The sequence below is a fragment of the Lynx rufus genome, unplaced genomic scaffold (genome assembly GCF_022079265.1).
Source record: "Lynx rufus isolate CCGP_SWC_20201006 ecotype Redwood Valley unplaced genomic scaffold, mLynRuf1.p SCAF_19, whole genome shotgun sequence".
Classification (NCBI taxonomy): Eukaryota; Metazoa; Chordata; class Mammalia; order Carnivora; family Felidae; genus Lynx; species Lynx rufus.
Window position 1 is genome coordinate 7,585,290 of NW_025814833.1, and position 12,715 is coordinate 7,598,004.

Genomic DNA, 12,715 nt, shown 5'->3' on the forward strand with positions numbered 1-12,715 from the left:
AAATTGCCATTAAGGCTGGCCAGGCCAGCATTTGGCTTCACTGATGTTCATGAATTACCTGAAATAAAGATTTAAATTCTCTCTCCTGAGAACACCACTTTAGGTGTTTTGGTTTTTTGTTTTTGTTTTTGTTTTTGCTAGTAGGGAGCAAGGGCTGTGTGTAATTCTGATATCTGCCAAGCAAAGTCCACTTTCCCTGCCTCGAATTGGTTTCTCTTTTTTATCCTGTGGGTGTGAATGTATCTTCATTCCTTCTCTCTAGCAAAGGTGTTGTGAAAGAGCAAAGGCAGATCTTGCCTGCCTTTGCCTAGGTTGGGATTTATTATATTCCTTTTAATCAGACAAATATTCATTAAATCCTAACGTATTCCTTCTCTGTTTCTAATATCTTAGAGTCAGTGAGATGCATAGTTTCTAGAAGGGAAATTCTGTAGGTAGCATGTTGGCGATCATGTTTAAGCCATGTTTACTCACAGATGGTTCGGTTCACGTGGGGTGGATGACCCAACTGGATAAGCCCACAGAGAATCCATTTACCTCAAGCTACTGCCGCCTCAGCATTTTTAAGTAAGAGGTTAGTGGTGGCTTAAAAATAGGTTCACCAATTCTTGGCTGTCTAAAACTAGGTCCACCCCCCACTCAAGAGGTGAAGATTGACCCTTCTTTCCTTGAAGGTGGGCTGGAGTTAGTGACTGCTGCTAATGAGTTGACTAAAACAGAAGTGACGGTCTGTGGCTTCGGACACTAGATCACAAAAGGCACTGCATCTTCTTCCTTGTTCACTTTCTTGAATCACTGTCTGGGAGAAGATCCTGCCAACGGCCATCTTGGAAGTGGAGCCTACAGTCCCAGGTGAACCTTCAGATGACTTCACCAACACCACACCAACACTTTGACCTCAACTATATGGGGGATCCTGAGCCAGACAAAACCACACAGGCTAAGCTACTCCAAAATTCCTAACCCACAGAAACTATAAAACAATAAATATTTGTTGTTTTGAGTGGCTACGTTTTGGGGTAATTTGTTTTGCAGTACGAAATGAGTAGTACACATTAGAAATCCAAGAGGGGTGCCTGGGTGGCTCAGTCGGTTAAGCGTCCAACTTTGGCTCACGTCATGATCTTGTGGTTCGTGAGTTCGAGCCCCACATCAGGCTCTGTGTTGACAGCTCGAGCCTGGAGCCTGCTTCAAATTCTGTGTCGCCCTCTCTCTCTGCCCCTCCCCGGCTCATGCTCTCTCTCTCTCTCTCTCTCTCTCTCTCTCTCTCTCAAAAATGAATAAACATTAAAAAAAAAACTACAAAAAAAATAAATCCAAGAAAAGGGGGTGCCAGGGTGGCTCACTGGTTAAGCATTTGACTCTTGATTTCAGCTCAGGCCATGATCTAAGGTTGTGGGATTGAGCCCCACATCAGGCTCCGTGCTCTTTCTCTCCCTATGCCCCTCCCCCCCACTCATACACACGCACACATGCATATTCTCTCTAAAAATAAAAAAAAAAAGAAATCCCAGAAATGATCAGTGATATTTCTGAAAAATGATTGGTAGGCAGTTATTGCCAGACTTTATGAGTCTTGATCAAGCATTTAAAGTCCATTTTTTTTGCAAGACCCTGCCTAGAATTTGTACAATTTCATTCTTTTTTTGAAAATTTAAAATTTTTAAGTTAAAAAAAAATTTAAATCCAAGTTATTTAACATATAGTGTAATAATGATTTCAGGAATAAAATTTAGTGATTCATCACTTACATATAACACCTAGTGCTCATCACAACAAGTGCCCTCCTTAATGCCCCTTGCCCATTTAGCCCATCCCCCCACCCAACACCCCTCCAGCAACCCTCAGTTTGTTCTGTGTATTTAAGACTCTCATCTAGTTTGTCTCCCTCTCTGTTTTTATATTATTTTTGCTTCCCTTCCCTTATGTCCATCTGTTTTATATCTTAAATTCCATATGAGTAAAGTCATATGATATTTGTCTTTCTCTGACTGACTTATCCATTCACTTAGCATAATACACTCTAGTTCCATCCACATTGTTGCAAACAGCAAGATTTCATTCTTTTTGATTGCCAAGTATTATTCCTACAATTTCATTCTTTTCAAAAAAAATTTTAATGTTTTATTTTTGAGAGAGAGAGAGAGAGAGAGAGAGAGACAGACAGACAGAATGTGAGTGGGGGAGGGGCAGACAGAGAGGGAGACACAGAATCCGAAGCAGGCTCCAGGCTCTGAGCTGTCAGCACGGAGCCCGACGCAGGGCTCGAACTCACCAGCTGTGAGATTGTGACCTGAGCCCAAGTTGGACGCTCAACCAACTGAGCCATCCGGGCACCTCTCTATAATTTCATTCTTAATCTGAATGTTAAAACATCAGTCTTTGTAGCGTGAGCAATGTGAATTTGCTTAGATAGGGGCATGTGCTGTTTTGCACGCTTCACCAACACATTAGCAAACACTTGCATTTTTACTCCTTTAGCAGATATTACCTAGATATTAACTACGTCTCTAGCACCGTGCTGGGTGAAATAGGCACTTTTACATATCTGATCATTCACAAACATTAGTTGAGCATCTACTAGGACCCAGCGCTGAGGACACAAGATGAACATGACATCGGACCCCTGAGGGGCCCAATATTTAGTTGGAGAAGTAGACAGGTAAATACAGACTTTACAGCACAGCATGGTGAATATTACCCCCAGATACATGAATGACATGCTATGATAGTGCAGGGAATGAAACTATTTCTATTTGAGGTGTTGAGGGATGAATAGAAGTTTCCAAGCAAAGAAGAGTGGTAGGGTAGAGGGACGGCATTCCAGGGGCAGGGAAGTAGGGTGTGCAGAGTCATGAAAGCGTGAAAAGCTTGTGCTGCTTCTTCCAGTTCAGTTCTTTCTGCCTGAGAATAAAAATACGGCCGGTGATGTGCATGCTCCTGGCAGTGTGAGGCCAGAAGGACAGGCTGTTTTTCTAGGCCACAAGCATTTCCACGCCAAGAGGCTGCTTGAGTTGCCCCAATTGGAAGCAAAGATAGTGTTTGTGCTCTCCGCCCCAAAGTTCCCAGGCTGGAAGAATTCTCGTGGTGAACACTGAGCCTTGGGAGAACAAATAGAAGTCTTCTGGGCCATACAATTGCCTTTACCACAAAGAACTCAAATTGTCTGTGCATGACTCCACTCAGCTTCTCAACTTGAACTTCTGGGGCCCTTTGCCTTTTCAGATCAGTGTCACTCAGGCGGCGGGGGCAAGATCTTGCACCAGAACTTCAAAGGACACACTGCTGCCTTTATCAATAAAATTATGCTATGAAAAAAAAGAGTCAGCTGAAGCAAATGTTTGCTTAGTGGCATAATTTGCATTTGGCACGAGCTTCTAAGCTTGTCACAGACTGATAAATAGTTCATGGCTTGGCAGTGATTCATACACATTTTTTAGATCACTCACTATCCACTAATTAAAATCCTGTGTGACAAATCTCTGTGTTTCCTTTCAGACCCTGGCCTACATATTTTTTCTCTTGTGAGAATGATGTGAATTATCTTGTTTCTCTTTATGTGTTGACTTCTAAAAAGCTCAAAGTCAAATTGGAAGCTCAAGTGCCTCAACTATGTTGACACTTCGGGGTGGCAAGTGTTTGACATTTTTGTTTTCGATTTTGCTTTTCTGTTTCAGATTGGCGTGTGACTGGATTATTTCATTGACTGTGCTTTTGCTGGGTGATGTTGAAGATGGTGACTATGAGGACAAACACGACAATAAGCATTACAGGTTTCTGGTCTGCGTCCATCTGAGTAGAACCGGGGTTTAGCTGTGTCTCCATGAGTCCAAACAAGCCTGACGGTTTAGTCTCTGAGCGGATAGAATTGGTATCATGGAGACTCAGCGGTATTCACGAGGAACGCGTTGCCCTGCATGCAGAGGGTATTGGCCTCTGTAAATGAAGTCAGCATGCACAGTTAGGAGAAGAGCACTCACCGTCTTGGTCGTTACCTGAGTCAGCTGGAGACTTGCTCCGGCGCATGGGGCCAGGGCTCTTAGCTGAACTCTTCTGAGGGGTTGGAGAGGCCTTTGGGCCAGCTGTGGCCGATGGGTTTCCCTTCATGACTCGGCATTCTGGTAAAAAAAAAAAAAAAAAAAAAAAAGACACAGCTCAGTAAAGCCAGGGGAGGAACGGGGCTCAGCATATTACCAACTTCTGGAAACTGGAGTAACCACCCCAGGCCAAAGTACCCAATGGCTCAGGACTACGGGGTGGTCCTCACCGTCTGTGGGAATGACGGCTCTGGGGAGGGGGGCATGGGAGAAACTTTCAAAAGTCATCTGGGCTAAGCCAGGTGTTTAAATCCCTGGATTATGGAAACAAGGGAAGGAGTTGAAGAGCAGGTTGGGCGGGTTATTAAATAGTCAACTCGATCATTTGTGGACAACGCAGAAGAGCACCTGTTGACCTAATTAATTAATTTCCTTGGAGAAGAGATTGACAGCCGAGAGGCTGCAGCCACACAGATGAAACATTCGTGAGTAATCTAAAAGAGAAAGGAGGAGCTACCATTTATTGTTCATTGCATGCCATGTATTATAATAGGCATATTAGGGATGTCATGCCATTTTATAAATAAGCACTCCTAACTACCACCGCCACCACCACCATCTTGCATTTATAGAACTCTTTCTTTTTTAAAAAAAAAATATTTATTCATTTTTGAGAGAAGGAGCATGAGCAGGGGAGGGGCAGAGAGAAAGGGAGACAGAGGATCCAAAGCAGGCTCCGCACTGACAAGCAGCGAGCCCGATGCGGGGACTCGAACTCATGAACCGTGAGATCGTGACCTCAGCCGAAGTCAGACGCTCAACCGACTGAGCCACCCAGGCGCCCCTTTTTTATTTTCAATGCACGTTATCATAAAACCCTATGCCGGCTTAATGAATATAAAGGAGCCAGCAGTGACTGTCACTCAGAGCTTACAGAAAGCTCTTGGGTGTATCGGGGAGTCTGCCAAATGTTTCTGCTACTTGCCTCCACCTCAGTCCGACACGTGTGGGGCACTTTTTCCATGCAGATCACTCAGCAGCCCTACTGTGGTAATTCTGGGCACGGATTGTGCTAATGCGTTAAGAGAATTACCATACTCACGTTGCTGACGAGACCGCAAAGAATATAAGCCTCTTGCTTAGGACCACAAAGCAAGAAACGAGCAGAGCGAGGGCTAGCAACCAAGTCTCCTAAGTCCCAGTCTAGTGCTCTTTCCAACCTTGTGCTGTGATGGTCAAAGTGGAACCACACAGCTAGGTAGAGGGCAGTCTTTTCTTTGGACACTCTCTGGTCACTTCCTACTTAAAGATCTATCAATTACCCAGAAAAAATTAGAGGATCTTTTCTGACAAACTGAGTGGTTTTTTGGAAATTGAGTTAAGCAGAAAGCTCATTTTTGTTTGTTCTATGTCTTGTTTTGGTTGATGGACTTTAGTGATCACTGTCCGGAGCTGGAGATGCAGAAGGTATAGGAAGTTGCATGTGGCCTGGGGTTTGTTCAGCTATTTTATGGTCATTTGTCTCTTCTCAAAGTGAACACAGCAGAAATGCCACCTCTTTCAGGGTCCTTGTCACTTGAGCTGTTTGTAAAGTCTACAATACAACCGGGTTTGTTTTTCTCACCCCTCATAATTGGGAAATATGTTTTGAATGTGTCTTCCCATCAGGATCATTTCCTAACCCTGTTGCTGTATGAGCTAATCCGCCATTAACTTACACATGGAGCTTGGACTCAAGCAAAGGGAGGTGGGCAGATGTTCACCTCCTTCCTGAGATTAACAACCTCTGGAATCTTGAGTCACAGAGCAGGGGGAATGAGGCAGCAAGCCAGAAAGAGGGAAGAGGGGAAAGATTTGACACTAAGAACACAGTGGAAAATCTTTCTAAAATGGAACCATCAACATGAGCCAAGTAGCTGGAGGATGTTGACTACAAAAAAAGTATACATATAATATCCAAGTTCTGACTCCAAATTTTCCTTCCCATAGTCTGAGTCTGATTGCACCCGTCATCCCATGTGACACAATATGTGGTTCGAGAAATCTGGTCACTTTTGGGGCAGGTAGTGAGTTTTATTGAGTTTGGAGGCTGAGAATCTGGGACATCTAATCAACCTTTCGCTTAGTGACTCATGTATCCAAATATACAGGAGAAAGACTGACAGTATTTGCCCTCGAAGGTCCATGCATGGATGTTCTCTGGTCCATATGAACCCATGGAAATCCTAAGGGTTAGAAGGAGGGAAGATAAGAGAGCAATCATATCCAGTGGTTGTGCGTACCATTTTCATCCAGAGAAAAGTCATCCTGAGCATAGCGAAATTTTTCAGGACCACAGGCAATAAACACATCGTCATCACCAAAGAAATCATGGAGACAGGTTACCTACGGAGAAAGCAGAGACATTGGATGGACATGTGATTATCTTGTGACAGTAAACATCATATCATGCTGGCAGGGGAAAAAAGCTGCAGGTCTGGGCCATCATCTTTAGCCCTCAGGGATCTCCATTTTTCAAGCCACCAGGCTCATAGTCTGCATCACAGCCCCTGGTGAGTAAAGATATACCAAATGCCATTGCCTTTCCATGTTTCATGTTTCATGTTTCCATTGCATTAAGAATAACTTCAAGACCATGTGGACATGATCCCTTTTAATAAAAGTTCACAAGCAGGGGCAGCTGGGTGGCCCAGTTGGTTAAGCGTCTGACTCTTGGTTCTGACTCAGGTCATGATCTCACAGTTCGTGTGTTCAAGTCCCATGCTTGGGATTCTTTCTCTCTGCCCCTTCCCTGCTTGGGTGCTCTCTCTCTCAAAATAAATAACGAAACTTAAAAAAAAATAGGTTCACAAGCAGATGGCCCTGCAAATGTTACCTTTTCTCAGAGGCTCAAAGACAGAGTGCTCCTAGCCCGACTCTGGGGCCAAAGGTGTAAGCCAAGGCAGATGAGAAAGGTCGCCTGCAGCCTGAAGTAGATAGACTCTACGGCTGACCAAGATGTGGAAGCTCTTCTCGTCAACATCATGAGTTTTGAAAGAAGGGCACCAGTTCTCAACTGATTTCCACCCGTGAAAATTGGACTTTTGCTAAAAATGGACCAAGAACATGGAAGTGACCCAGAATACCATTCCTCCCTCAAGAACAAGAAGGGGAAAACTGTCCTGACCACTTAAAATTTAATCAAGAGCAATGAGTCCCCATAGGCTTGAGGCTCTGCTGGTAAAGCCATGTTCCCAGGATCCTTCCCACCCTCTAGTGCCCTATGCATTGCTATTTCTCCACAACAGAGAGATAGTCTCCCCAACCCTTTTCTGCGCAAAGAAATGAGGGTCTCTGGGAAAGTATGTTGCTCGCTATAGTCTCCTCACTTCTCAGCTTCCTAATTACATCTGATAATTAGTCCAGCACACGAGGGAAATCCCAGGAGAAACCATAGAGTCAAAACATTCTTGTCCCAATCCTTAGCTTGAAAGTGTTCAAAGCTTCTAATTGTTCTAAGCTACCCATTCAAGCTGCCAGCGATGGCTTTCCAAAAGCACAGTGCTCACAAAGTAATAACAGCTTGCTGGGTGCGGAGAGCAATATTTCACATTTGAAAAAAATGTGCACATTAATACCATCACCCACCCCAACCCAGGTTCTATTCAGTCCTCATCTGCCTAGCCAAGATGATTGCAAGATTTACACAAAGTGAGAGATGCTTCAAGATTATCCCCATTGCGTCAGCCTCCCAATCATCCAGGAGATGCCAAGATAAGGGAAGACTTGGAAGACTGCCAGGTTTGCTCCTATAAGCCTTTTCCCAGCCGTGGGTCCTGACCTCATCAAATAGGCCAACATCCTACAGCCCACTTGTCCCTCACCCATTCATTCCACACTCATGTAATGACAACTAGAGCTACCCCTAAATTGAATGTTTATTCTGTGACAGGCACCCTGCTAAGTACTTCCGAATCTTTCCTCTCATTTTACCCACACAACAGATCCTAGAGGTCAATATTATTGTCATTGCTGTCTCACAGATGAGAAAACTGAGGCCCAGAGACAATAAGTAAATTACTTAGGTGGAAAGTGATGAAGCCAAACGAACACAGATCTATCGGACTCCAAAGCCTGTCCTTTTGGCCACTCACCAATACAAAACTCATGCACAGTTCAGGCACTGGGGAAACAAGGATGTTTAAGACACGGTTCATGACTCCATGGAGCTCACAACCTGACGTCCCGGACCTTGGCTCGATAAAACCTGGAGCCCCTAACTTTGATACATTGTGTGTCTCTGAATTGTTTATCCCCTGGCACCTCCTTGACCCTGAAGATCTCTGCCATGCCCTCATGTTCAATGCTGGCCCTGACCCTGACTTTAGTTTTGCTTATGAGTTAAGGAAGCCTCATCCTTGGGTGCCCCTCCACTAGTGGCCTCTAGGGTGTAGCACTTTGTTTCAAGACCTGCCTGTATTCTCATGAGTGCTCACCTGCTCCTTCCCTTTCAAGCACTAATTTCCCGAATGTAACAGCCAAGTTTATCCCTCTCTCTGCATGTCCCCATGGTTTGTGGTAGAGTGCTTGCCGTAGAGTGAGAATTCAGCAGGGCTCTTTTTGTCTCAACCAAACGCAAAGAAAATAAGAAGGAGGCTTTGTAAGTTTATACAAATGCAGAAAAGTAGGAACAAAAAGGAAATCAATCTTGGCAAACAACAAGAACTAGCATTCAAAGGTTTTGAAAGGTAACACAAATACACAAATTTAGGAACAAGAAAGGAGTGATGATTGTGCATTCAGAAGTTCTTCTTTGCATAAATATGCTAATTAGTTGGAAAACTTAGATGAAATGAATGATTTTAAAGGAAAATGTAAATAATGAGGTTGGCTCAAAAAGAAATCGAAAACCCCAACCAACTACTGGCCATGAAAATAATTTAGTAAACACTTCAAACATCAACCCTTCCCCAAAAGGCAGCAGAGCATTCATTTTGGAGGTGCTGGTGGAAATTGCTTCCCAAGAAGAAAAACCAAAAGCTCGAAAGCAGTCATTGCAGTGACACGCCATGATACCCTATTGTAGGACAACAAAGCCTTCACAGATTGCTCTGGGGGTTGCTGTTACAATGACCCACCCTCCTCCAACCCCAAGCCTTTTTGCCCCCACCCAGGCTTTGGGAAAAGCCTTTGGATAACCCCTCCTTCGGGGAGCTTCTGAGAAAGGCAAAGCCCCCCTATGCTTCTGACAAACTCACAATGGTGTGGCTGGCTTCAAAAACATTCATTTTGCAATCCAGCTGTTCAGCATCAGGTTTCTTGTGTGATCCCTCCCCACATTTTACTGGCTCCCAAATGTAGACAAGTTCACATTGTGCATGTGAATACCCAGCTTTCCCAAATGCCTTGGATACTGAGACACAACAGCCCTCCCTGCCTTTGTTACAGAGTTGGGAAAAGAGAAAGCTCTCCGTCTTAAATATGAGGAACCCAAAGCACAGAGAGTCAAAGTGGCCCAAAGATACACAGATGGCTCATGGCAGAGTTGAGGCCAACACTCAGGTGTCCTGATTCAATTCCGGACAGAGCAATTCAGTTGCCTGAGAGAACATGCTTTCGTAAAGCCCCGACATCAAAGGCTCGTATACAACCTGAACAGGAGAGTCCGCATGTGTCCTAATCAATGCCCGATATCCATTAGAACACTTTACTAGACTGAGAAAAGAAAACATCTATATGGGTCATACTTTGAATCTACAGACAAGAAAATTCCTATTCACTACTGTAACTGGCAATGGAGAATGTCGTGGGAATGGAGGACAAGGAGAAGGAGGGGAGGAGGAGAAAAAGAAGAAAAAGGGAGAAGGAAAAGAAGAAGGAGCAGGAGAAGAATGGAGCTCTCTTCCCAAATGAAGCTCAGCTCACACCTGCTTTTGCAAATTCCATGGAGGTAACGTGACAGAAAGTCCACCTTAGCCTACGTTGCAAATGTACAATTTTGCAACTTGGATTTTTTAGGTAACATTTCAGTCATGAGGTGGCATCAGAAGTGGTAAAAATAATAATCATTATGATACCACTTACAGCATCCCCAGAGATCAAGGGTCCAGCTGACATCAGCTTTTGTGTGAGTCACACTCGGGCCTTTAAGTCAGGGACGAGAGCACAAGATCATAATGCCTGTCTTTGTAATTAATGAACTGCCCGCACAAAATCAATAAAATCAACTCATATTAACATTGAACCATTAACTCAATGTTCTTCCTTTAAAAAAAAAAAAAACCAGCAGATATATTAGCTGCGAATGGCAAATTCACTCCGTGGCTTGATTTAAGCTTAATTAGATTCTCCACATGTTACAGATGCTGGCGGTTAGTTCTTGTAGAGTAGACTCTACATTTCATGATCTAATTGTGCAGAGAGAAATGTTATCTCAGAAGCAAGGTCTTGTATATGTATGAGACTCGCTTTCAACATGCAAAATATTTTCACTGAAAGTTCAACTCCACTAATATTCATTCATGAAGCACTTAACTATGGCAAAGGGACTCTGTGAGAGATATAGTCGGTCACAATGAAAGGCTCCTGCTTTCAGAATTGCCAGCATAATAAGCGAGTCAGAACTACACACATAATTGGAATACGAGGCAGACTGTTGTTAGCACTGTTACAGAGACACAAAGAGCCGGGGGAACACAGAAGACAAAGAGAACAATTCTAATCACGAGAAGTGGGAAGACTTCATAGAGAAGGTGACAAAGGCGAAGCCCACAGAGAATCTGGGTCTTGAGGGATGTGTGGGATAGAGGTTGATGGAGATAGACGTAAAGGGGATTCCAGGTAACTGCACAAATAAAGGCAGGAACGTGTGTTTTCCTCTTTTTTTTATATTTATTTATTTTGAGAGGGAGAGAAAGTAAGCACAAGCAGGGGAGGGGCAGAGAGAGAGGGGGGTGAGAGAATCCCAAGCAGGCTCCATGCTGTCAGCGCGGAGCCTGACACAGGGCTCCATGCCACGAACTGCAAGATCATGACCTGAGCCAAAATCAAGAGTCAGACGCCCAACTGACTGAGCCACCCAGGCGCCCCGGAACACGTCTTTTCTTAATAGTCCTAGAAAGAAAGAACTGCATCTCATCAACTACAGTCACAGAGATTCTAAGCACAATTGCCTGGATCCATCCACCAGCCTTGCAGTTGCCTCCTAGTGAGATGCAGGGTGAAGAGAAGGGCAGAGAGTGTCTATGGGAAGAGGAGTGGCCCCAGTGGTGAAGAAGGGGGAATCTTGTGGCAACGAAGACAACCCACACTGATTTCCCAGTCTTGCCAACACTGTATCCAGCCCATCGAGAGTGGCTGGCAAGCTTTGCAAAATGAGTTAATGAAAGATTCAGTAAGCCTTACGGATGCGGCTTCTTCTAAAAGTTACCGCCATTCTTATTCTGGAACATTTCCTGCCGGCAGCCCTGGTTGGGCTCCAGAGGCTGGCACAGGGTTGGCTTGGTGAGCTGAGACAATGCTTCTGAGACAACCCTGGCTTGCTTGCTTATCAACTTTGTTTTCCCGTACTTATCCTGAAGTCTTACTTGTGGCTTCTCATGACAACACTCTTGCCTGGGCAAACAGCTCCTTGGTTCTACAGTACCTCTCTCGGCACATGCATCACATGTTCAAGGTCTTGAACTTCCCTAAAATCTCTGGTGACAAAATAGCAATGCCACTTGCGTTTGTAAAATATTTTCACTGTTTTCAAAGCACCTCCACATCTATAGGGTCTTATGTTCTCTTCCACACCTCCAGTTCTCCAACCAGGTTTCCATCCCCCTCACTCGACCAAGGCTGCGCTTGTCAAGGTCAACAATGACTTTCATCTTGTCAAATCCCCCTGTCATTTCTCCGGATTCATCTTACTCAACCGCCTAGCCAACACCGGACATAAGCTGAGCAAGTCCTCCTCCTTAAACACTTGTCCCTCTTCACTTCTGGAATCCCATAGCCTGCTGGATTTTCTCCTCCCTCAACCTCCTTTGCTAGATTCTCTTTTTCTTCCAGACCACTCCGTTTTTGAAAGCCCCAGTGCTCAGTTCTCAGATCTCCTCTCTTCTTCATTTCCATTTTATGTACTAGGTGATCATAGGCAGCCCCGAGGCTTTATATACTTTCTATATACTGATAACTCACACAGAAACAAACATCCCTAAGCCCTTCTTATCACTGAACTCTAGACTCATATATTCAACTGCCTGCTTGATAGCTCCATGTGGTTATCTGATGGGCATCCCAAATTTAAATGTCTAAGATTAAACTCTTATTTCTCCCTCCCCTCCAAATGGTTCCACAATTCCCCTAGTTGCCCAAACCAGAAACTTATGACTCATTTGTTACTAGAAGTCACATTTTCCCTTCTCTGTTGTCACTGTTCTACATCAAGAACTAGGAGAGTAGCCTCATAACCAGTCTGTTGGTCGCACACCCCCACCGCCCCCTACACATAACACTCGTACTGCTCTCCATACCGTGGTCACGGCTGTACTTTACCATTTTGTTTTAAATTAACTTGTTTATTTTGAGAGAGAGAGAGAACGTGTGCACACGTTTGAGCAGGGGAGGAGCAGAGAGAGAGGGAGAGAGAGAATCCCAAGCAGGCTCTGCACTGTCAGCGTAGAGCCCGAGGTGGGGCTCAAACTCCCAAACCCTGA

The 12,715-nt window shown here is 44.4% G+C and overlaps 1 protein-coding gene across 1 annotated transcript in view; it reads right to left on the reverse strand.

Moving 5' to 3' along the window:
- Positions 1–12,715, reverse strand: part of DCX (doublecortin) — a 106,393-nt gene that overhangs the window by 24,472 nt on the left and 69,206 nt on the right. The window contains exons 4-6 of the mRNA XM_047082158.1: positions 6,320–6,422; positions 3,981–4,118; positions 3,708–3,854 (exon numbers count right to left, since the gene is read on the reverse strand). Coding sequence (XP_046938114.1) covers positions 3,708–3,854; positions 3,981–4,118; positions 6,320–6,422 — 388 coding nt within the window. The remainder of the gene's footprint in view (positions 1–3,707; positions 3,855–3,980; positions 4,119–6,319; positions 6,423–12,715) is intronic.